Source organism: Uloborus diversus, chromosome 6 (assembly GCF_026930045.1).
Source record: "Uloborus diversus isolate 005 chromosome 6, Udiv.v.3.1, whole genome shotgun sequence".
Lineage (NCBI taxonomy): Eukaryota > Metazoa > Arthropoda > Arachnida > Araneae > Uloboridae > Uloborus > Uloborus diversus.
Genome location: NC_072736.1, coordinates 166,625,350 through 166,652,314, shown reverse-complemented (window position 1 = coordinate 166,652,314; position 26,965 = coordinate 166,625,350). Strand labels below are relative to the sequence as shown.

Here is a 26,965-nt window from a genome sequence, read left to right as displayed (position 1 = left end):
AACCCCTCCTCTGTCTTGGGGCAAGAGAGAGTACTAGTACCCCTGGTAGGTTCTGTTACGCAGCATGATTAAGAAAAAAACTTCAATGAAAGCCTACCTAGAACCTTATCTTTAAACGCGTTTTAATCAAAACTTTAAAATGTCCACTTGCATCCCTTTGATTCTCACTGCCTCAAATATAGATGTCATAATTTTTCAATGGGCCGGTGTTTCCAATTTATTTTAAACATTTATTTATTTTGTGAATTAGAATAATTTTTAAAAGGGGGAAATTTAAAAGTAGTTGGAGGGTATACATGCATGAATATGATGTATCATTAAAAGAAAAGTTCTTGAATTCTACCCCCTTCTTTCATTAACTAAAACTCATTTCATAAAAATCGAACTTTTACACCCGTACCCAACGAAATTTTAAGCATTTCCAGATATTATTGCCCTTTTTTTTTTTTGAGAACACGATTGTACACGTAATTTCAAATTAATTTTTATTACACTCGAAACACTATTGACATTGATTGCTTTGAATAACTCACTGTAGATTTCAAAATTTTACCCATTTCATAACTCGTGTGGCGTATAAACAACCTTTACTCAGCTAGGGACCTTGTAATAGTTTTGGGGCTCCTGATTGGCCAGCTGACGCAAATCCGTCGGCTGGCCAATCAGGACTGCGCATCCGCTGCAGCGAAGAGCTATGTCTACCGAATTCCCAATGTACCTCATGACCAAAAGTCGAACAGCCTTGCTCTTCTACTTCTGCCCAGTCTCGGCAGGAACATTGGAATGTCTCACAAGTGACCAGCGGCGGTCAACGCCACTGAAGAGAGGAAGATTGATTTCTCGAGTCCCACTCGCTGGGTCACTGGAGGGGCATGTATGGCCAATTGAAAGAACTACCGCTCAGGAGCATGTCCCTGATGAGCGTCTCTATGGGCGTCTTGCCCACCAGTCTCACGAAAAAGAGCTGTTCTATGACTTGAGATGAGACAGTCCTGAGGGAGGGCAACCGTAGTAACAGTTTGCCGAACCGCGTGGGCTGGTTGGGATACTGGGTGCGACAGTACTCCTCCAGGGCGCACTGAGATTTCTCCTGAAGGCTCTCGATGTACACCACGTCTGATAGTCCGCAGGCATCTGCAAGAGAAAAATACCACATTTACTATCATTGCAAAATTTAGAACATAAATAAAAATAAACTAGTATGTTGTGGCCATTACGAAACTTTCTTCTATATTTTTCTTTTTTTTTTTTCTGATCCCTCCCCATGCTTGACGAGGAAGCAATATTCCCAACAAAAACAAGATTACACATGCAAAAACTTGACGACCATCCCAATGTCTGAATTATTGCAAAAGCAAAGCAAAGAGCGAAAATTGAAAGTTATTTTAAAAGCCTTGCTTGAATTAATTACAAATATTTTATTTGTTAACAAACATAAGATGGCAACAGTTCAAAATTTTAAATCATTGAGATAATATTTCCGATCATTTCCATATAATTAAAATCACGAGAAATACGCAGACGACAATCTATTACGATTTATCTTTCTTATTGTTGCATTAATAAAGCTATTTTTATTCAAAAAAAAAAAAAAAATCAACACCTCTTGGAGCGATTGGCGTCAAAATTGAACCAAAGCCTGTTTGCATATGGATTCACATATATTCCAAATTTCAACCAGAACGTAGCATTACTTCTTGAGATAGGGCACTCACAATGGAAAAAAAGAACGGGCGATTGCGCTACCCCCTTTTTAGCTGTTGACACCAAAATAAAATCAGCTCTTATACCCACTAAGGACTACTTGCCGATAAATTTTTCTTTCATTCTGTTCATTATTTCTTGAGGTACAGCAGTCACAATTGACGACAAAAAACGTTCTATAGCTCAACCCCCGTTTGAGTTATTGACACCAAAATTGAATCAGCACCTGTTCCTGTTAATGGCAACATATGGACCAAATTTTGTCTGATTCCGCCAGTTACTTCCTGAGGAATAGCAAGCACGCGTAACTCAAAAAACGTCTTATTGCTCCACCCCCCTCGGAGGAATTCGCACCAAAAACCAATGGTCACAAGTTCGCATAGGGGCACATATGTGTACCAAATTTCGTTCGATTTCATGCGGTAGTTTTTGCTGTGGAGCGGCCACAAAAAACTGGTCACACACAGACGTGACACACACACGGACACATACACACATACATACACACACACACACACAGACAGACATTTTCCAAAAATGGTCGAAATGGACTCAGCACACCTCAAAACGCTCGAATCCGTTAAAATTCGAAATTCGAAAATTTGCACGAATCCAATACTTTCTTCTATATATTAGATATAGAAGAAAGTAAAAAACATAAAAATTCTTCTAATTGAACACTTTTGATAGCTGATAGTGATGGTTTTGCCTTTAGGTCAGTGGCGCAGCGAAGGGGGGGGGGGGGAGAGAGGCATTGATTTTAACATAAACGCAAATTCTAATACAGTAGTTTATGCGTATAATAGGGCTGTTTTGATCAAAAAAACCAATTCAGAATGTATTTTTGATCAAAGAATTCCCTTCAGAAGGTATATTTGATTAAAAAAAAGTCCTTCAGAAGATATTTCTGGCTGCGCTAGTACATTAGGTTGAACATTTTTACATATTTCTGAGTGCTATGCTATTAACAGCATTCATTCACCAAGTATTGCTTCCTTGCCAGTACCAAATTAGGGTGCAAAATCCAGATTTCGTACTCATAAGCCCCGCTCCATTTCGTAAGAATTTAACCATCAGTATACCAGACACATACTGAATGATAAAATCTTTTTCGCTTTCAAAAACCTTTAAACTCTTTTCTTTTTAATGAATTCACGATTTATTGATTGGAAGATATTTTCGTGCGATTGCCGAACTGTTAAAAAAATGCCTGTGCAAAAATTATGTTAAAAAAATTTATTTTGACGCGTACGTCAGAAGCTTTTCATCAAAGTTTAATTGGAGAAATCTGCCTTTCAGTTCGGCACCACATTTAAGTTTCCCTTCGACTCTAAATGTTACAGTTCTTTGAACTGCTCAAAACTGAAGGAGAAAATTGTTTAAATTAAGAATTGAAATCTTTACTAATAATAAAGCTGAAAGTCTCTCTGTCTGGATATCTGGATCTCTGTCTGTCTGTCTGAATGTCTGTGACGCGCACAGCGACTAGACCGTTCGGCTGATTTTTATGAAATTTGGCACAAAGTTAGTTCGTAGCATGGGGGTGTGCATCTAGAAGCGATTCTTCGAAAATTCGATTTTGTTCTTTTTCTATTCCAAATTTAAGAACATTTTACCGAGCAAATTATCACAACGTGGAAGAGTAAATTACGAAATTATCATAACGTGGAACCGTAACATTGGCGAGCAAATGAACATAGCAAATTGGCGAGAAATTCGTCATTCATTATTTGTAAATATACAGGCGAATCAAATGACCTTTTAATTTTCAACTACGGGCAAAGCCGTGCGGGTACCACTAGTACAATAAAGTCTCCTTCGACCCTGATCTTTCAAAAAAAAAAAAAAAAAAAAAAAATCGGTCTATTTTTTCTAATGTTACTTGGGAGACATACGGACAAACATGGGAACATATGGATCTACAGACACGTATTTCATTTCCCATCTCAATGCCACACTGTAAAAAAAAACTGTAAATTTTGAAGAAGTTATCCGTATTTTTTACAGAAAAAAACTGTTCGTAATAAAATACAGGATTTCTCTGTTTTTTTGAATCTGTAACCGGTTATACATTGTTTTTCTTCGAATCTTCGAAATTTCGCCCGCGTGTTTGGATTTTGGTTCTCGTGCTCGAATTTTTGATCTTATATTTATTTAAAGCGAGAGTAAGTCTTAAATCGTTTGCAACTTCCATTTCATTGCATCCTAATCAATATTTTATTATTATGTTTTTTTGTCATCTGTTACAGAGGCATATTCGGCAATTTACCTTTGTATACATGTATTTCGTAGTAGTATAGTAAATATTGAAATGGATTTATGAAAGTATAGTATCATTTTTTAATCTTCATAAAATAATAAATCAGCTTGAATAAATAATAAAAATACGGAAGATTTCTGTAAAATAAACGGAAGAAAACTGGCGTCCTGGCTGACAGTTTTTTTCTGTAAATTTTACGGATTTTTTTTACAATGCATGCTTTCGAATGTTTTTTTTTTCCCCCCAATTTTGAATTCCCAATATTTGTTTAATTAATTATTTTCTTTTTTCACTCTTTTCTTTTTAGCAGAAATTATTCTTCCGTGCTTTTTAAAACCTTTTACGGGAAAGTAGGCTAAAAAGCGCTAAACCTAATAGTGTTTCCCACGGTTCATCTTTGCAGTTTCAAACCTTTCGAAGTTTGTATGCAAATTGAAAAGGAGAAAAGAAATGGAAAATAGTCATGACGATCCAGAAAATCATACACAAGGTAACACACAAGGTCTGTCGATAATTGCAGAACAAAAAATAAAAGAGCGGCAAAACAGGTTCTCTTTCAATAACACATGTCAATCAGCACAAAAGAAAACGTACGTTTCATCTTGGAATATAATCTTTAAAATAATAAAATTTTACCTTCCCTGTCAAGCATTTCTGATCGTTATTATTCGGTTTTTCTAATTATTGTTGGCAATAAACTTATTTTTAGCAATGACGTTAGTCATTTTTCTTGATGCATTCTTATTTTTTTCGAGCGGAAATATAAGATCTTTTGTTTCTTCTTTTCTCTTATCGGCCAGTAGAAGATTTTTTTTCCTGACAATAACATTTTTTTATTTCTTAATTAGGATTGTAATTATTTGTTTCGTTTGATTTCAAGAAAAGTTTGCTGATTAACTGATAACGCTACTTATTAAATCCTAGACGCGTTTTACCGAAAAATAAAAGTAAAAAAAAATTATAATGAGGAATCTTAGATAATGTATTAACGAACATCTTGATTGATAATTAGTAATTTTAATTACCGTAATTCCTAATTAGGAATGCTTTCTCTCATTTCATGTTTATTAATGTTGCTTAATTGATCAGCTTCTTCCATAAATTAGACAATAGACTCGTAACACATACATGAATGATTCAACGTAAAATGCTTCGTTTTTCGTCGCTCTGCGCAACTCAGTTTGATGGCGTCAATCGAACACGGTCTAAAAAAAATAAAAAAAATCCCTCACCAAAAACCAATCATACTGAATGCTTTTATGAGTTAAGTATCCAATAAATGAATGTAATTAGTATGAACCTTAGGAACTGTAGATGCTAAAGAAGAGAGAATTAGATTTGTCCAGTTATAATCCATCACCAGTAAACTACGATTTAAAATGAAAGATTGAAGTTTGTAGTTAGTTAATGGCAGGGTTCATTGTTTAAATCAGCTTGATTTAAATCGTGATTTAAATCATGATTTAAATCAAGATTTAAATCAAGTGATTTTTACTTCCTTTTACAAAAAAGGAAGTAAAGCAAAAAAAATTTCACTCAAAAATCGGCCTTAATTTCCATTTTGCTCACCCCCGAATGAATGTTGAGTTTATTTTTCAACCCGACCACACGTGGATATATGCCCAGGAACGTACAGACACCCGAAATATCCATTTTGACGATCCCCGAGTTTATTACAACGAGTTTTCTCGTGACGTCTGTATGTATGTATGTCGCATAACTCAAGAACGGAATTTCCTAGAAAGTTTAAATTTGGTACTTGGACTCCTAGTGGGGTCTAGTTGTGCACCTCTCTTTTTGGTTGCATTCGGATGCTCCAAAGGGGGTCTTTTGCCCCTTTTGGGGGGAAAATCATTGTTAATTTCGATGTAAACTCAAGTGGTGTTATAATTTGGCGGACACCTGGCGAGTCTTTTGGTCGCCAAGTTTTGTCGCCAACTTGGCGACAAATTTGGCGATTAAAAGAAAAAAAAATTAATATGGTTTCAATTTGGACACTATTGGTGATATCTAGAAAGTAAACTATTGAATCACATTAAAACTGCCAATAATGAAAAAATGACATCAGCTCGTTTTAAATCGTTGATTTAAATCAATTGATTTGAATCAAGTGATTTTTTTTTAAACAAAATCATTGATTAAAATCAGTTGATTTTATTTTTATAAACTAATTTTGCATTTTAGACTGTGTAGCTTTAATTTTAACTATATACTGCATTATACAGTGCCGGCAAAAAAAAATCTTTACATCTAGTTAGCAATTAAAAACTTTACATGCAAACTTCTTGTCATGATTTTATTTGGCACCTTCCTAGTTATTTGGCCAAATACCGAACATTCGGCCAGATTTTGGCCGAGTGTTTGGTATTCGGCCAATTCACAAGGGAGCATGCCAAATGAAATCATGACAAGAAAAAGTTATGTAAAGTTTTTAATTGCCAACCAAACGTACATTTTTTTTTTTTTTTTTGCCAGCACTGTACAAACTAAGTAGAATTTATTTTTATATTTTTGTGAAAGTATCTCTTATACTCAAGGAGATATAAGCATTTCTTTCAAAAATGCAAATTTTTTTTTAGGGTTTCGGCTCATATCACGCAGAGGTTTTCGTCAAATGTTACTAAACTTTCAGAATATTTGACAGCATTCAAGCGAAACATAATAATAAAATTTGAAATTAAAATACTGAAAATTTTGTTGAAATATGAACCTCTCTCTGTCTGTCAGGATCTGTCTCTGTCTATCAGGATCTCTGTGACGCGCATAGCGCCTAGACCATTCGGCCGACTTTCATGAAATTTGGCACAAAATTAGTTTGTAGCATGGGAGTGTGCACCTCGAAGCGATTTTTCGAAAATTCTATGTGGTTCTTTTTATATTCCAATTTTAAGAACAAAATTATCATAAGATGAACGAGTAAATTACAAAATTATCATAACGTGGAACCGTAACATGGGGCACAAGCCAATTGGCGAGAAAATTCACCATACATTATTCGTAAATATACAGGCGAACCAAAAGACCTTTTAATTTTCTGTTACTGGCAAAGCCGTGCGGGTACCACTAGTTACTAATAATAAAGCTGAAAGTCTCTCTGTCTGTCAGGATCTCTGTGACGCGCATAGCGGCTAGACCGTTCGGCAGATTTTCATAAAATTTGGCACAGAATTAGTTCGTAGCATGGAGGTGTGCACCTCGAAGCGATTTTTCGAAAATTCGATTTCGTTCTTTTTCTATTCCAATTTTAAGAACATTTTTCCCGAGCAAAATTATCATAAGATGGACGAGTAAATTACCAAGTTATCATAACGTGGAACCGTAACATGAGCAAGCCAATTGGCGAGAAATCCATCATACATTATTTTTGTAAACATACAGGCGAACCAAAACACCTTTCAATTTTCTACTGCGGGCAAAGCCTTGCGGGTGCCACTAGTTTAGAAATAAATATCTTTCGGTTGACACGGAAGATATAATCTCTTGCATTCAAAGATGCATTTCGGTATTTTACTTTTCTTCTGGCACTTACACGGTAATAATTTTGCTTGCCTTCTTAAAGGCAACTGATAAGACATACTTATCACAGATATAACCGAAAAGCAACGGCATAAACCCAAATGATGTACAACTAAACAGTAGATTTCATGTAGCGCAAGAGATCTGTCCCAAATGTGCCGAATTTGCGAATAATTAGCACCAGATACACTTCATTTAAATATTTATTATCGCACAATGCATTTTCATTAAGCTCCCTCAGGGGATTGAACAATCCGAAGAATTCGGGATCACATTCGCTTATACATAAATCCACAAGGTAAAGTAAATTCAAGTTAAAACTTATACATTCCGAAACATTTATCCCATGAGAGTTTCGTCATTTGATGAGGCAGATAATGTTTACTCTAGGCCGCTTTAGTTTCATTGTAAAACTATTTGAAACTCTTAATTGCCACCATCACTTAAACTCGGATATCAGACGTCTTCATCTTCGGAATATTAAACGCTTCATGGCACTTTCGGAACATTTCGATGACTGTACAAACAGACATGCCCTTTTAGGCATCGCCAGCGTCTTAGGAGGAATCCGTGACAGGTTGTTAAGCCTTCGACCAGTCCAGTAATAATATCCGTGCACGAAAAACGTAACGCACTGAGAATTTTAATTCGTTCCTTCATCTAATGTTACCATCTATATGATAATTCCATCGCATAGAACGTGGCTCAACGTGTGCCAGCCCACCCCCTTTCATCCCTTGAGTGGCAAGCACAGGTGTGCTCCTCAAGATACCCCAACGAATTTCCCATTTAGGCCACTTTCTTTTTTCCTTCCCAGGAAAACAATAAAGTAAATGATAACGCAAGGTAGATATATAATTGAATTTAACAATAGTTGTTTCGTTTTTGTTTTGTTATTCAGCTTTTTTTTTTCGTCATCTCCCTTGGAGTTAACCGAGGTTGGTACATAGCTTAAGAACAGGTTTTTTTTCTTCCCTCTAGGTCCCAAGGTCAAGAAATAAATATCGCAATAATATTTTATTTTTATTTGGTTTTAGAAAGGATCAGGTGGGAGCGGAACTTTAGAAAGAAGACTGCTGTATCAGTGTTTACATGGTAACATAATTCATCGAAGATGGGTTTTTAGGAGTAGGTTCGTACTTGTGCAATGGGCAATTACATTCTGGCTGTTGTGTCAAAAATTACTTCGCAAATTGAGAATTGGTAAAATATGAAATTTAAAAACATGTGCATAAATTACAGTGATGATTAGATGAGATTCTTAGTGCGGGAACACCCCCAGATATTTCATTATAATGTTTTTCAATTTATTACTGACCAAACGTGAGTAAGATAAAATCATCTTTTGCAGTGCATTTTATGAAATTAAATGGTCCAAGTCAACGTCGAGTGGACAAGAATGTTTAAGTGAGTAACATAAATTCTATCCTCCATGTTTCTGTACTCGGACCACATTTCAAATTCTGGATGCAATCATTTTCTTTCAATTGGACTTTTAAGTGTGCGTCCTTCTTAATACTGAAAAGCATTTTTTTTTTTTTTGAAAAGAGCTTTGAGTGCCTTATTTTGAGTACAAGTGCTCAGGTGCAAGTCACTAAAATCTTACAATTTATGTCAGTTAGTAAGGGAATTTGCTGAATTTATATATATTGTTACAAATTTTGTAAATAGTAATTATTTTTACGCTTGATTTGTTGTAATCTGGCTAAATTTGGCATTTTTCTATTATTTTTCATTTAAAATTATATTAGTAACGTAACCTGTAAATAGTTTCTTGCAATGTACATACAGCCCCCTAACATTCGACTGAAGTATACGGTCGACCCATTTCTGAATGATAAGATTTGTGAATGGAATAAAAAGAAAACATGAGAAATTGGTAGAACATTGTAGGATTTTCTGGATGTTTCTTCGCTGGGCATATAACGCCGGATGTCTTGTGAATGAGAAAGTCAGTTTGTTTTCTAACTGTGGAGTCTCGTTTTCAGCGTTTCGCTGGTATTTGGCCTTTGCGCTGTGTTTTTGAGCATTTTGAACTAGTAACAGTATATATATATATATATATATATATATATATATATATATATATGAAGTTTTTATGAGTTCATCTTTATGTACAGTACAGAATGAAAGTTAATTTTTATTAAAATTTATTTAAAAAATGTAGCTACATATTGTATTTGTATAGTTATGCATTATGTATTGCATCGAACATACATATAGTATAAGCACTTTATTGGATTAAATAGCACACTATTTTCCTAAACGGTATTTTCTCGGTTACTTTCAAAAATCCGAACAATTTCAAAATCTGAACTACCTGTGGTCTCATTTAGTTCAGACTTTTGACATTCTTTTGCATACGAAACGCTTTCAGTTTTTGTCATGAAGGAAACATTTCCCCCCTCCAAAAACCCTGCCCCCCTGGGATGTAGTTCAAGTCCTTATAACCCTTAACATATTAGCAGAGCCTGATTACCACAGAGGCAAGCAGGGAACAAGATTTCGGGGGGGGGGGGGAATCCCCTTAATTTATCATGCTAATTAAAAATAAATGATAATTTCACTCAGAATCTAGAGTATACTAATATCATTGGTATTTTTGCAAATGCCAAGACAAGGAAAAAAATCTCTTATTTGTTGATAAAAATTCCCATAACAAATTTGATCTCTTTGCAAATCCCAAAACCACTCCAAGTTTAGTCTGTATTTACTTTTTAAAGTTATATTATACATATTTTTGATATTTGTGGTTTACTGCAATGGGCAAAGTTTAACTACATCTTATATAATTATCGTTTTCTTTATCTCTTCTACTTTTTTCATGCATATACAGTGAAACCTATCAACAACGATACTGTTAGGATACTGTTAGAAAAAAATATTGCTGTAGACAGGTTATACCGTTATAGACAGTTTGATTGATTATTCATGCTGAAATTTTGCTGGGACCAAGGGAAATATCGATATATACAGGTTTATTGTTGTAGACAGTATCGTTATACACAGGTTTCACTGTATTGTGACATGAGGTACCACCATATTTAACCCCTTCAGACCTGGTGTCCGGTATACCGGACATACACTTTAAACAGCTGCTAATCATTTAATAATTGATTCAATTAGTTGATTTTTTCTGTAGTTAAACTCTTTACATTCTACTTATTATAATCTGTGAAATAATTTTTCGTTTTGGGATTGACAACATTGACATATAAGGATTGGGAGATAGAGAGTGGCTCCTTTTTCCAACCATGGATTTTCATCTGAAAAGCGAGGTTTTTTTCCTGATTTTTTTTAAAAATATATAATCTTTAATTCTTCGTTTCAAACGCTTATATTATGTTTTATAATTGTTTGTAGAACATTTTATAATGAAGTTTGCTCGGTATTTTACCGTTTTGTACATGCAATATTAATTTCAAAAATATAAGCCCGGAATATTGGACGTGCCATAACTCTTTTAATTTTTCTTCTACAAACTCAAAGTTTTGTCTATAAGATACCCTTTACCATAGTACACTGTGTACCAAATATCAACATTTTTGGTCCAATATTTCATAATTCCGACTGAAGGGGTTAATATGCTTGTGTTGATACGCAAGAATCGAAATATTTTATAGCTTCATTGTATAGAATAAGCGGGAACGGGGGCGGGAGGGGGGGCGGGGGGCACAAAATAAATTTCGTGCCTAGCTTCTTCAAAAATCTTAATCGGGCCCTAGGGGGCCCTGAAATAAAAATGTGCGCTTTGTACAATAGGGAAGTTTTCGATTTTTCAATTTTATTTTTATATGATAGAGTAACATGTATGAACATCATAGGTGAAAACATTTTTGCGATACGATAGGTAGTTTTTTTAAATTAGTTTTTAAAACTCAAATGCTTGTGACGTCAAATGGCATAGGAAGTGACGTCATGCGCTCTTCCGATAGGGGAGAAACCGAAGAACGTGCATTCGACTTCGAAGACGAAACGTAAAAGGCTTATCTCCTCGCATTTAACTCCTCGCGTTTCTGGAACATTAAACCTCTCATCCCTCTCGGAAATATTCGAATATCATCATTGATGTTACTTGAGGAAGATTATTTAGATTGTGCTTTAACGAATCCGGCCTCCACAGTTTGTTCAAAAGGATTATTGAATTTCTAAAAAATAAAAATATCAGCGCGCTCAAAATGTCCCTAGCGAAAACAAGGGATCTTCGGCGGAAGGCTGCCCATCAGTGCCCTGTGACGTAAGCTCGTGACGTTTCAGAAAAGCGCACTTTTGCGCGTGGATTTTTAAAAATTCATTAAAAATCAAGCACGGTGTTTTAAAATTCGGCGATGGTGCATTTTTTAGTTTTGAGGGCCAATTAACAGTATCCAATGGCCAAAATATGAACATTTAATAGGTTGCAACTTCCCTATTTCAGAATGATGGGGCTCTGCATATTAGCACTACATGAACAGTAGAGGGGCAGAAACATTTCGCAAAACTACAACAACGTCATCCGCAGGTTCTTTTCCCGATGTCTTAAATTTAAGGGATCCTTCACGAGCAGCGCGAACCCATAAATTATCCTTCCCCAGTCTTTTCTCTAATTACTCGCAGACGAATGACAGAGGCTCGCCTTTCACGAACTGTGTGTCGTCATTTAAAGAAAGTTTGAAGTTGCAACTGAACTAGTAACAATATATATATATATATATATATATATATATATATATATATATCAAGGGCGGATCCAAAAATTTTTCAAGGGAGGGGCGATTGACTTTTTTACATGCCCTTTATTACGTATTTTGGTCTGCAAATCTTCATCGCAAATGTTTGGACTATTAATTCTAAAACAGAGAGAGCCCCAACCCTCTCTCACGGTAACTTTAACATTATCAAAGATAATCTAAAATTGAGTTTTTAGAACTTCAGTATCGAAATATATATATATATATATATATATATATATATATATATATATATACAGTAGACTCCCGATTATCCGCGAGCGGTTTATCCGCGGGGCGGATTATCCGCGAATCAATCAACAATCACGAACATGTATTTTCGCAGGAAAAAGCTAATACCAGTGGCTGTTTTTTTTTTTTTTTTTTTTTGAAAAATTGTAAATTTACACTCAGTTGTTTTTGCTTGATTGATTGATTTGATTTAATTTTATTATTATTATTATTTTTGTGCGTTCTTCATCGTACATACACTTGTTTGTTATTGATGTTAAGTTCGGTTGTGCAAAAATACAAAACATTTGTACCGTACTCTATACATATTTTCACTGTTTGCAGAAAGTGTTATGCATCAATACAGTTAAGAATTTGAGATAGGACAATTTTTACCTGATTTGTCCCCCATTTTAGTCTTTTTGCGGTTATCCGCGATTTTTATTATCCGCGGCACTTATGCCACCCAATTCCGCGGATAATCGGGAGTTTACTGTATATATATATATATATATATATATATATATATATATATATATATATATATATATATATATATATATATATGAAGTTTTTATATGTTATGTTCACCTTTATGTACAGTACAGAATGAAAATTAATTTTTATTAAATTTTATTTAAAAAATGTGGCTACATATTGTATTTGTATTGTAATGCATTATATATTGTATTGTATGTTACGAACATACATATAGTATAAGCACTTTATTGGATTAAATAGCACACTATTTTTCTAAACGGTATTTTCTCGGTTATTTTCAAAAATCCAAACAATTTCGAAATCTGAGCTACCTGTGATCCCATTTAGTTCAGACTTTTGACATTCTTCTGCATACGAAACGCTTTCAGTTTTTGTCATTAAAGAAACATTATTTCCCCCCTCCAAAAAACAATGCCCCCCTAGGTGTAGTCCAAGTCCCACTAACCCTTAACATATTAGCAGAGCCTGATTATCACAGAGGCATGCAGAGAACAAGATTTCAGGGGGAGGGGGGAAATCCCCTTAATTTATTGTGCTGATTAAAAATAAATGATGATTTCACTCAGAATCTAGAGTACACTGATATCATTGGTATTTTTGCAAATGCCAAGGAAAAAATCTCTTATTTGTTGATAAAAATTTGATCTCTTTGCAAATCCCAAAACCACTCCAAGTTTAGTCTGTATTTACTTTTTAAAGTTATATTATACATATTTTTGATATTTGTGGTTTACTGCAATGGGCAAAGTTTAACTACATCTTATATAATTATCGTTTTCTTTATCTCTTCTACTTTTTTCATGCATATACAGTGAAACCTATCAACAACGATACTGTTAGGATACTGTTAGAAAAAAATATTGCTGTAGACAGGTTATACCGTTATAGACAGCTTGATTGATTATTCATGCTGAAATTTTGCTGGGACCAAGGCAAATATCGTTATATACAGGTTTATTGTTGTAGACAGTATCGTTATACACAGGTTTCACTGTATTGTGACATGAGGTACCACCATATTTAACCCCTTCAGACCTGGTGTCCGGTATACCGGACATACACTTTAAACAGCTGCTAATCATTTAATAATTGATTCAATTAGTTGATTTTTTCTGTAGTTAAACTCTTTACATTCTATTTATTATAATCTGTGAAATAATTTTTCGTTTTGGGATTGACAACACTGACATATAAGGATTGAGAGATAGAGAGTGGCTCATTTTTCCAACCATGGATTTTCATCTGAAAAGCGAGTTTTTTTTTCCTGATTTTTTTAAAAAATATATAATTTTTAATTAATCGTTTCAAACGCTTATATTATGTTTTATAATTGTTTGTAGAACATTTTATAATGAAGTTCGTTCGGTATTTTATCGTTTTTGTACATGAAATATTAATTTCAAAAATATAAGTCCGGAATATTGGACGTGACATAACTCTTTTAATTTTCCTCCTACAAACTCAAAATTTTGTCTATAAGATACCCTTTACCATAGTACACTGTGTACCAAATACAGTGAAACCCCTCCTAACGGACACCCCTCTTATGCGAACAATTTTTAATTCCCCAGTTCCAGTGCAAATAACATTATTAAACCCCTGTCCTGCGGACACTTCTATATTGCGGACAAAAAAAAAAATTGTCCCGTTAGTGTCCGCATTAGAGGGATTTTACTGTATTAACATTTTTGGCCCAATATTTCATAATTCCGACTGAGGGGGTTAATATGCTTGTGTTGATACGCAAGAATCGAAATATTTTATAGCTTCATTGTATAAATTCCAGCTTCTTCAAAAATCTTAATCGGGCCCTAGGGGGCCCTGAAATAAAAATGTGCCCCTTGTCCAATTTCAGAATGATCGGGCTCTGCATATTAGCACTACATGAACAGTAGAGGGGCAGAAACATTTCGCAAAACTACAACAACGTCATCCGCAGGTTCTCTTCCCGATGTCTTAAATTTAAGGGAACCTTCACGAGCAGCGCGAACCCATAAATTATCCTTCCCCAGTCTTTTCTCTAATTACTCGCAGACGAATGACAGGGGCTCGCCTTTCACGAACTGTGTGCGTCGGAGAAGGAGATCATCAGTTCGATGTGACACTCGGAATTCCCGATGTTCGGCTCCGAACAGCGAATAGGCGTGCTCCGAGAGAGAACACGGAATTCGGAGGGTGGCATTGTCCGGGGAGGGGGTCAAGACGCGAGGTCACGGATTCCCTCCCCCCCCTTTCCGAAATCGGTTCAACATGAGGGCTCACTTTTATATACCTACGGAGCATGTAAGGAAGAGTTCATTACGAAGCGGAGCTTACCTGCTTCGGGTTGTGAGAGGGGGGTTGGATACAAATCTTGAGAATGGTGCCTCAGTGAAAGTTGGTATGGGGGCTATGCCACAAAAAACGGTTATTTTGTCCCGCACGTGACGCCTCATATATTTCATTTAAAAAAATGCTTCAAAAGTTTTATGAACAATTTTTTTCTGCTTAACAAATCTGTACCAAGGGGGGGGGGGGGGCAGGGCGCAGACTACGCCATTGAAATTTTTAGAGGGGGTTGTTTTGAGGGGTATTTTTCTCTTTTTAGGGGGGGCTCTTGTTTTTGGTGGGGGCTTCGGGATTTTCCAGATAGTCAAATCCAGATTTCCCCAAAAAGCGATGTTTTCTAACAAAATTCCCCAAATTCAAAAATTATTTTTCCACTAATATTTTCATAAAATGAATCGACTTCCTCTAATATTTTTGTCTCTTGAAAATTTTTTTTCCCCCAAATAGCCAAATTTTCTCATAAAATTCCCCAACTTTTTTTTTTTCTTCCCATTTTCGTTTTTTTTTTTTTTTTTTTTCGATTTTCTTTATCTTTATCTTTCTTTATCTTTACTAATAATAAAGCTGAAAGTCTCTGTCTGGATATCTCTCCGTCTGTCAGGATCTCTAGCAAAATTATCATAAGATGGACGAGTAAATTACCAAGCTAACGTGGAACCGTAACGTGGGCAAGCCAATTGGCAAGAAATTCATATTGCTTTATTTGTAAATATACAGGGGAACCAAAAGACCTTGTGCCTGACCGAGAGATAAGAAATAGCCAAATGTTTTTTTTTTGTTTTCCTACTTGAATTTACTACTTTGCTTCTGCATGTACATTTAAACTATGATTGTTGTATATATTTATCTAAGAACATTCTTCATCACACTTATTTTTACCTAATTCACGTATCAAAACTAGTTACTCACGTAGAACATTAATGCGAATTCCGTAGCATAATATTCCACATAATGCGAAATGCGAATTCCATAAAGTTGAGCAAAGCTAAACCAACGCTGTTTGATACAAACAATGTAACTACTACTTCCTGACGCGAATATAAATACGAAAAAAAATTCTTTTTTCCCCGAGGTTTTTTTCCCCAGGTTTTCCCCAAGAAAAAAAATTTTCCCCAAAGAATTCCCCTCGAAACTCATTTCCCCAAAGTTTCCCCATAGAGCACCAGATTTCCCCAAAATGGGGAAATTTCCCCCAATCTGGCAACACTGCTAGACTGTTCGGCCGATTTTCATGAAATCTGGCACAGAATTAGTTTATAGCATGGGAGTGTGCACCTCGAAGCGGTTTTTCGAAAATTCAATTTTATTCTTTTTCTATTCCAATTTTAAGAAAATTTTACCGAGCAAATTATGAAAACGTGAACGAGTAAATTACCAAATTGTCATAACGTGGAACCGTAACATGGGCAAGCAAATGAACACAGCAAATCGGTGAGAAATTAATCATCCATTATTTGTAAATATACAGGCGAACCAAATGACCTTTTAATTTTCAAATACGAGCAAAGCCGTGCGGGTACCACTAGTCAGCGAATAAAAGAAGAGTGAAAAGTAGTAGTACGAGATCAGTGGCGGCGATTCGGGTGCTTGGTCCCCCATTCTTTATAGTTTATTTATTTTATTTTCCAGTTTAGAAACCAAAACTAGAAATAATAAAAAAAAGGAGAAATATCAAAAATTTCAAAACATCTCAAAATAGGAACACGAAATCAGCGAATAAGAGCTATCACAATTTAACACTGCCGTGTGCAGGTAAAGGGCTGTAACTGCATTTTTTTTTTTTTCATTTTTCATTTTATTACATTTTTGTCATCCATTGTACGTTAACGTTACGTTATACACTAGTGATACCCGCACGGCTTTGCCCGTAATAGAAAAATCAAAAGGTCTTTTGGTTCGCCTGTATATTTACAAATAATGTATGGCGAATTTTCTCGCCAGTTGGCTTGTACCCATCTTACGGTTCCACGTTATGATAATTTCATATCTCGCCAATTGGCTCGTGCCCATGTTACGGTTCCACGTTATGATAATTTCGTAATTTACTCGTCCATCTTATCATATTTTTTTTCTTAAAATTGGAATAGAAAAAGAACCACATCGAATTTTCGAAAAATCGCTTCGAGGTGCACACCCCCATGCTACATACTAACTTTGTGCCAAATTTCATGAAAATCGGCCGAACGGTCTAGGCGCTATGCGCGTCACAGACATCCTACAGACATCCAGACATCCTCCGGACAGAGAGACTTTCAGCTTTATTATTAGTAAAGATAAAGATAAAGAAGCTCGCTTGTTTGGTTTCCGCTGAAAACAAGGCGCGAAAAATACGTCTAATTCTAACATTTTTCTATTTTTAGTATTGAATCCCCCACACATTTCTTCAAATACCTCGAAAACCCATTTCTGCAGATACTGCCGTTTACCTGCACACGGCAGAACAAATCCCCCCCCCCCCTTAAAGCATGACATCATTTGTGATCCCGTCCTCCCTCAAAGCATGAACACGAATCATTTGTGGACAGCCCCTAAAAGAAAAAAAATGAAAACGAAAGTGAAAAAAAAAAGAAAGAAAAATGCCTTTACTTTTATTTTGCTTTTACTTTTATGTCAAACCTTCCAAACTTTTTCAATCACCTATATGTTGCTGGCTTTCTAAACTAAGAAGCATTTTGGAAAAAAAAAAAAAAAAAATGTATCAATTTCCATTCAATGACTTGATAGAGCATGACTGCAGAACAGATGCGAAGACTTGACCAGTGAAATCAACTGCCAATTTGCAGACGTGTCTGTTAATGTTAGCCGTCAATCTTCTTATCTTTGCAACTGCCAAGTCCTTGTGTACACACATCAAAGACAGGCTCACTGGCCGCGTGGCCCTCCAGCGATCCTTCTTTCAACAACTTTAATATTTTTCTCATTCAGTCCGCGTGGGCAGAAGAGTCAGCGATCTCAGTCTCTTCCAACCTGTAATTATATCCCCTCTTCTCTACTTATCCAATCTGGGCAGGCTTCGAAATAAGCGGGGAAACGTTAACTGAGATTCATGCGATCGACCCGCGGTGATCTTTTCGATCGACCCGCGGTTCTTCCAAGTTGATCCGTCAGCCATTTTGATTGTCATCTGTATTAGTTCGGAAGTATTCATTTTTCTTTGAGTTTTTTCACCTTCCGTCAATCTTCTCACCAGGGTTCGTCGCAGGGGTGCCCACAAGGGGGGATTATGGCGCAAGTGGCGCCATCAAATTTTTTTTTTTTTTTTGGGGGGGGGGGGGATTTTAAATTTTTTTAAAATTTATTCATTTAAATTCTTTTATTGATTTATTTTTAAATCGAATTATTTTTTTTAATTTTATTCTGTTCATACTTTGTTTTATTTATTTATTAGTTGCTGTGTGTGTATATTATTGCTGTAGCACAGAAATTTCTAATAAAATAATAATAAACAAATAAATAACTAAATAAATTTAAAAATAAATAAATAAATAAATAAATAAAGTTTAAAAATAAATTAGTAAAAGTATTTTTTAAAAATAAATCGAATAAAAAAAGAAAGCAAAAAATAAAAAAGAGAAAGAGGGTTGAGAAAAAAAATTTTTTTTTTGGGGGGGGGGGGATTTGCGCCATTGAACTTAGGGGGGGATGGGCACCCCTGGTTCGCCGATATAAGGATGCTTCACTTGCCAAACCGATTAACTCCATAAAACAAAAAGTAGAGAATAGTTATGAAGAAGAAGGTGTTATATCCATTAGGAGTGACTATGCTCTCGTGTTACATTTTCTGCCACCACATGGTCAGAAATGTACTGAACCAAAACTTGAATATAAATTCAGATGCTAAGCATTGAAAAATCACTATTAAAGCAGAAATGAGGATTTTTTTTAAAAGGTGGAGTTAATCGATTTGGCAATTGAGGCGTCCTTTTTCAGTCGATATATATCATGATATATATCCGATATTTATTTTGAAAATATCATGATATTTTGATATTTATTTTTTCAACTACGGTATTTTCATATTTATTTTTTCAACTACGGTATTTTCATATTTATTTTTTCAACTACGGTATTTTCGATATTAATTTTTTCAACTACAGTATTTTCGATATAAAAAGTATATCAATCAAAGCAATATTGTTCATTTAATATTAAAAATAACCAAAAAGTTATGTACAATATTTTTATGATGTGTAATACACAGGGTTCGCCGATATATATCCGATATTTATTTTGAAAATATCGTGACATTTTGATATTTTCGATATTTACTTTTTCAACTACGGTATTTTCAATGTACAAATTATATTAATCATAGTAATATTGTTCATTTATTATGAAAAATAATGTACTATTTTTTATGATGTATAATACATCATTAATATAACTAAGTAATATAATATTCCTTTTTTACTTGTATTTTATATTCATAAAATTTTTAGTAATGTAACAATTTTAATTCATATTAAAAGTGCCTAATTAAATGTTAAACATTGCACAAAAAATAAAGAAAATGTCTCATGACTGTCCACCGACTAATGCATGTTATTTATCTCTGAATCATATAACTGTAAAAGTAGCTAACAGAAGAAAAATGGGTAAAACAGCTAATGCTAAATTTACTGCATTAAAATTGATAGAAATGAAAAAGGAAATATTAGATATAAATAATGAAAGAAACATTAATTTTAAGTCTACACATTGTAATAATAATATAAGAAAATAAGGAGTAGTGATCTGAGGATGTGCATTTACTATTTTGAAGACTTTAGTTTGAATTTAGTTGAAAATATCGGATATATATCAAAATATCTGATAAATATCAAAATATCGGATATTTTCGAACCCTGTCCGTATTTGTTCGGAAGTATTAATTTTTCTTTGAGTTTTCACCTTCCGTCAATATTCCCACTGAATTACACTTCCGGTATAAGGTTGAAAAAGAAAAAGTAGGGAATTTTTTTGGTAAAAAAGAAACAGTTGAGATAATTTGCCTGTTTCAAAATGAACGAAGTGAAAATTTGATTTGAAAATTTCATTACGTAAGGAACCCCGGAAAATTTTGAAATAACGGGCCTGTCAATGCTTAAGGCATTTTTCTTCCGTTTTATTCCGTACAGAACGATAAAACTATTGAAATAGAGAAATTGTAGCTCAAAAGTTACCTTGGACGACTATAAAACTGCGGTAACTCCGCAAGCACAGCTCGATCGCGTCTTCGGGCACCAAAATGGCGGCGATAAATCGGCCCGCGTTTCATATTTTTAGTGGCTCTCATTCGACCGAGCAAGATGCTCATCAATCAGGAGCAGATGCGAACCACTTCGGCAAGCAGACGATCACGTCACTATCTCGCACCACAAGGTACGCGAAATTAAAAGAAAGAAAAAAAAAAAAAAAAAAAAGCCATCGTCTTGCATTGACCTTTGAACACCTTCGAATGACCCACCACTTCGGTTGAAGAAACGCTCGAAAATGACAGAGTATATTAGTGGTCGGCATGGGCAATAGGAATGGGGTTTGTTTCTTTCAGTCAAAAGTACTACTTTTAGTTACTAAAATTGATAGAATAAGCAAAAAAAAAAAAAAAAAAAAAGACCCAGAATATACTTTAATTTCCCCAACAGTTATTTTTTAATTAATTTTTTAAAATGTCCCATCTTTCAAACAAGGAGTGGTCTTGATAACGTCACAAATGATGCATTAGGCGCATCTTTCTACCGCGTTTCCACGTTATGATAATCAAGAAGCGAATTGAAGACTGCGCTCTGCGCTTGCTGTCAACCCTATCGTTGCCAATACACGTGAGTAAAGATGCGGATTAAATATTGTGGTCTGTGAATGGCAACAGCGAACGGCATTTCATCATTTGTGATGTCATCGGCAGAAGCGTAAACAATGAAAGCGCACCGATTAAAGTAATTTTTTTTTAATATTAAACTTAGTCAAATTATTTAAAAAAGGGTCGGATCCTATGTTTTTAAGCATGCTCTTTCAGAGAAAAATACTTTTAAAATTTTGGAAGCAACCCCATTCTAAGAGACAGATATAAACAGTAAACGAAGAAACAAAACGCGACAGATGAGCAGGACTATCTGATTTGTTTTTCATCGGTATCTATACCCTATCCCTGTTTTTATTATCCATTCAGATTATCTGCAGTTCGTTTAGCGGGAAGATATGCTGAAAGTAAACAGCATTACATAAAAGACGTTAACGACAAGTTAAACAGACAATCTCAACTTGGGGGGGGGGGGGGGATGTTTTCTCTTACATCACAGTGGTTTTTCAAATAAAATCGTCGACTTAAGCATATTGGCAGGAGGCAACCTGTTTTCATACATACTGTCTCATATTAGTTTTTAATTCAACGGATCTTTGAATTTTATTTTCTAACAAATTACCCTTAGGATTATATTCGCGGAGAAAAAATTCGATTTCCTTTTTTACTTCCTTTTACAAAAAGGAAGTATTGTACTCGCAAAAAATTTTTCACTCAAAAATCGGCCTTAATTTCCATTTTTCTCACCCCCGAATGAATGTTGAGGTTTTTTTTCGACCCGATCACACGTGGAGATATGCCTAGGAAAGTACAGACACCCGAAATATCCATTTTGACGAACCCCGAGTTAATTACAACGAATTTTCTCGTGACGTCCGTATGTACGTATGTATGTGTGTATGTATCTCGCATAACTCAAAAAGGTACTTTTCTCCCTAATTTTATGCATTAATTATTTTATTCCGTACAGAACTTTTGAAAATACGATTTTTTAAAATCGGGTCCTTCAGTTCACACCATGCATATCGTGATATATGTAACGGCGAACCCAGTTATCATTATAATTGTTATTATTATTTATTATTATTATCCGCTTATACTTCGCAGGTACGGTTTGGCCTAGACATTTTTTTTCTTCCCGAATGACTACACATGCTTTCCCGGGAAGTAAACACAACAGCATACTATTTATAACTGCCACCTCTGGCAAGAGTCGATAAAAGCTTCAGAAACCTTCACAAAACTCAGTAGACTATTTATCACGGTTCTTCAATCTCATCAAGGATTTAGCTCCGTGACGTCTCAGGGACGGGGGGGGGAGTGGGGAGCGCTCATAGAATAAACCATTTTTCACCCCCCATCCAGCTTTTTGTAGGGAAGGGGGAGGAAAGAGAACCACCCTTCACAAAATAAACATCAAAAAATCAACTTACAAACCGCAAGGCATCAGTATCGCATTAGGATGTTCAGAGTGTGTATATATATATCCATAGATATATATATAAATCTCGCAGCAGACATATATCTTCCATCCATGCAGTCACGGGCTACATGGACTTGAGGGAAAAAATGAGTCAAGACACAGGGGGAGGGACGGGGAGAGGGCGGCCGGACATATCCACAGTTGATCCGGGAGGTTTACGTTGCGATTTAGAGGCAGTGCCAAACAAATGGGCCGTTTATGCGATGAATCTGCTTTTTTTTTTTTTTCCGGGAAGGGCTGTGGTGGAGCTTTGGGTTCAATCCGGTTCCGGTTGCCGTCCATCAACGTTGGGGGATCAGTCAACTGATTCGACCCTCAGATTTCTGGATAAATCCGGGCTCCGGTGTTTCGGATCATGAACTGTCACATTCTGTAAAGTCCACTTAAATAGTCTCTCTTAAAAAGTTGTCTACGTTTGAAGGAAAGGGCCCGGCTCGACCTGGAGCTGAAAATGTTTAACGAAAAGCTGGGAAGCAATTTTTTTCTTTTTAGTATTTCATGAATTTTACTATGAAAAAAAAATCATTCAAGTTTCTATCGAAGTTTCAAACTGGATTGAAGGCATCACTGATTGGCTCGCATTTATACCATTATTAAAAATTAATTTGCAACTCTGAAGACCAGGGAGCTATTTAGGGCTCTTCAAAAATGTTTGACCGCAAGTAATCACAAGAAAACAAAGGGGGGAATCCGATTTTTTCCAAGCTAAAACTAGAAGTTTTTATTTCTTTTGAGGGAATATAAGTGAGCAGGGATCGATTTACACAGCTGGGTGCCCCGGACACTGACAAATATGGTGCCCCCCCCCCCCCACACAAAATATATGATGGTAAGTGTTGGATATTATTTTGATAGAAAGAAAACTTTAAAATACCGATTTCATACGTAAAAAGTTAATAATTAAGATGTTTTGCAAAAAAAATCATTTAATATAAAAAAATTTATGGTTTTCATTTTAGAAATTTTTTTACAGTCGCAGATGGAAAAACTATGATACAAATGGTAAAGATAAATCATAATGTGCTTTCTGGGCATCAATGATTCTTTACATATTTTCTCCTTTGTTTTCTTGTAGTAAATTCATGTATAATGTCCTCATAATCAAGTTTTAGGTCAAACTTACTTCTATTGATAACAGAACTAATAAAGATAATTTGCCATCAGAAATGAGAGTACGCAAAGGACACTTAATTCTCTTCAATAGCGAAAATAAATCGTTCTCCACAACAATTGGCTGATATGCTTTCATTAATTAAAAAAAATTGTCAAATGACAAAAATTTTTTGTTTCCTTTAGTTGGAGGCCCCGAACACTGGTCCCTGAAAGAAAGATTTGATAACAGAAATTTGGTGCCCCCTTTCCTTTGGTGCCCCGGGTCCGGGCCCCGAATGCCCTGCCGTAAATCAGTCCCTGTAAGTGAGGACAGCAGTTACTCTAAAAATTTCCGAATTGCTAAAAACAACAAATCCTAAAAATTCCCTATTTTTTTTAGGCAGTTATTCTCAAACAAATGACCATTAGAACAAAGGCAGTAGTCCTTAAAAATTATTATAATGGAGGATTTTAGAGAAAACGTTCAAAATGCAACAAAGATAAGAGTCCCTAATATTCAATAAGTATACAGAAACCCTCTAAAAATCGCAATTACAATCGGGACATTAGCCCCTTTAAATCTTCATTAAAATAAAGACAGCATTTCTTAAAAATCCTAGGAGAATAAAGACAATAATCCCAGAAAGCTCATTAGTTAGACTAAGGGACATCGGTCACTCAAGTCCACATGGTTATTTTATTACAATAAGTATGGTATTTCTCGGAAAAAAGTACTGAAAGTAAATCCGGTTTTGTATGCTTTGAAATTTTCAAAATTAATGTCATGTTTGGAAAAAACAAAAGCAAAATCAAATTTCGAGGATGAAATTCAGAGATTGAAAGTTGAACATCTCCAGCTGCTCATATGTGAAGTGAGACTCTTAAAGAGTCACCTCGCGCCCACTCAAATCCATCAGCTACGCATAATGATCCTCATTGAGGCAATAAACAAAAACCCAACCTTATCGTGGATTGAAATAACAACAAAAATTGCAAAAAAAAAAAAAAACATCACTTATTTTCAGGCTCCGAACCTCAGAAATTCTTCAAGCATTAACCCGAATTCGAGTCCCCGAAGATCTTCGTAATCTCTTTACGACCATCTCCCATACGAGGAAACAGTTTTTAATAGCTTCCTTCTTTTCATTAGTGCATTATTTATTTGTTAGCCACCAAGCGGTTCGATATTTCGCGACTTGTATTTATTTTTTTTAACAAACTTGAAAAAGCCGTAAATAATGGGCATTAAAGTCAGGAGCTAGCAGCGATGTTTTTTAATGTTAAGTTTTTTGAAGGAATAAATGTAATCGTTTGAGATATCTATGGTAAAAGAACTACTGTAAATCTCTTTTTACGCTGGCTAGCGTGTGCAGTAATTGGGCAGATCGTTACAGTTATGAAAGTGGATGGAATTTGTATGAAGCTTCCAAACCCCTCTCTCTCTCTCTGTAGGTAATGTTACAGAGTTGATCATCTTGTCGTTTTCTACTTTGGTCATTCGTGTAACGAACGTTTATGTATTGAGAAACTGTCTCATAGTTTACGAGTGTCAATTGTTTTAATTACGAATGAAACAACTTTTATTCCTGAAGTTGGATTTGTACTTACACTTTTGTTTCTGAGCCGTAAGATCACGAGTTGGACTTTTACAAGTTTTCCGAATGAAATTCTATGGAATATTTTTTCATCTGGTCGATTCAAACTGTTAAGAACAAATATCAACAAAGGGGTTTTATCGTTCAAAAATTTCTGCTGAAATGCTTAAAATAAGAAATATATATGAGTTTTTTTTTTTTTTTAAATCAAATCCTACTTTGGTCAAGTTTGTCCCCGAGTGTGGATACTATATTTCGTCGCTAAAATGACCAATGGGCGTATCTCAAAAAAATCGAAAAATGAGTTATCACCACCACAGAACTGTCCAAAGTCGATTTTATAATCTGACCAATGTGCGTATCTCTACAAAAACTAGTAAAAAAGTTACAGTCCCTCACACTGGTGGCGGGTCCCAAGCGATACACAAAACTGGAAGTCTTTAAATCGGTTTTCTGCAAAATGCTTAAAAGTGAGATACGCCCATTCGTCTTTTTAGCGACGATTTATATTGGTTTAAATCTGGAGGTACATTTTCTTAAAAGCATTTCAACAATGACCGTGATCAACAATGAATTTCCAATTGAAGGCTACATTTTAGCATGAAATTAGTAAAAAACAATTCATTATGAGTCATGTACCTTGAAACATTAGAAATAAATTTACCTGATGCAAAAAGTCAGGGGTTTCTGGAGATATTTTATTCTAAATTTTGCGAGCATTTTTTCATCCTCATATAAGAGAATTTATGCAAAATGTTAATTAAAACTGAAATAAACTAAGAATTAATGGTTAATTAATTTAATTATAGAATATTGAAATGCCATCTAGTCTGAGGTCACATTCCACATTTCAAGATAATCCGATCACATTAAGTGGGTGAAAATTGAGTTGTAATATTTGAAAAAGATATGCATATCTATATACATAAATGGCTACTTCTGTATGTAAGGATGTCCGGGGTAAACTTCAAAACTACTGGACCGATTTTAAATATTTTTTCACCATAGGTAGCTGCATTATCAGGAAGCAACATAGGCTATAATTTATTTCTAAAAAACTTAGTTTAAAAAAGTTATGATGGAAAACTGAATTTCATGTATTTTCCCCCATTAAATTAATATAAAACCCATTGTTACAAACATTCGTTGCCTTACAACAGCAATATTAATAGTAAACATAATGAAAACTTTGAATCAAGGCTTCTCCGGAGCAAACATGAATTTAAATTAAATACTTGGAAACTCTACTTTTTGCACACTTAAGGAAACATAGTAGAGCTTTTTGTGTGTGTGTGTACTATTTAATTAAATAAATAAAGCACACATTTTTTTTTAGTAGTCTTAGTTTTGTTAGTTCATATTTTAGAAATTCTTCAAATTTTTATATGCTTAAATGTCGTGCTTTCGTTTCTAACTGAACACTATTTCGTTCTTTATACTTATTGCTATTTTACTTTTATGGGTAAGGAAGAAGCTTGATTTTTAATCACGTCAAAGCGGTGTGTATTGAGGTCTTTCCGTTAAAACAGAAAACGAATGAAAGTAGCGATTGTTTCTCACAGTATTACTGCCCCAGGTAGCGCAGGATATTTTTGCTAGTATGTGTATAAATAGATGAAGATTGTTAGCTAATAGTGGGAGTTGAAACATGTTAGGAATTACATGATTCGCAACCGACGTGCTTTACGTAAATCAAGCCATTCTCAAGAAAAATTCGCTTTCTCCATTATCACACTTCACACACTATCAAGAGAAAAATTTATTCAC

The 26,965-nt window shown here is 34.9% G+C and overlaps 1 protein-coding gene across 1 annotated transcript in view; it reads right to left on the bottom strand.

Moving 5' to 3' along the window:
- Positions 1-759: 759 nt before the first annotated feature.
- The window catches only part of LOC129224118 (COUP transcription factor 1-like), a 181,167-nt gene continuing 154,961 nt past the window's right edge, over positions 760-26,965 (bottom strand). The window contains exon 3 of the mRNA XM_054858528.1: positions 760-1,134. Coding sequence (XP_054714503.1) covers positions 860-1,134 — 275 coding nt within the window. The 3' untranslated portion in view covers positions 760-859. The remainder of the gene's footprint in view (positions 1,135-26,965) is intronic.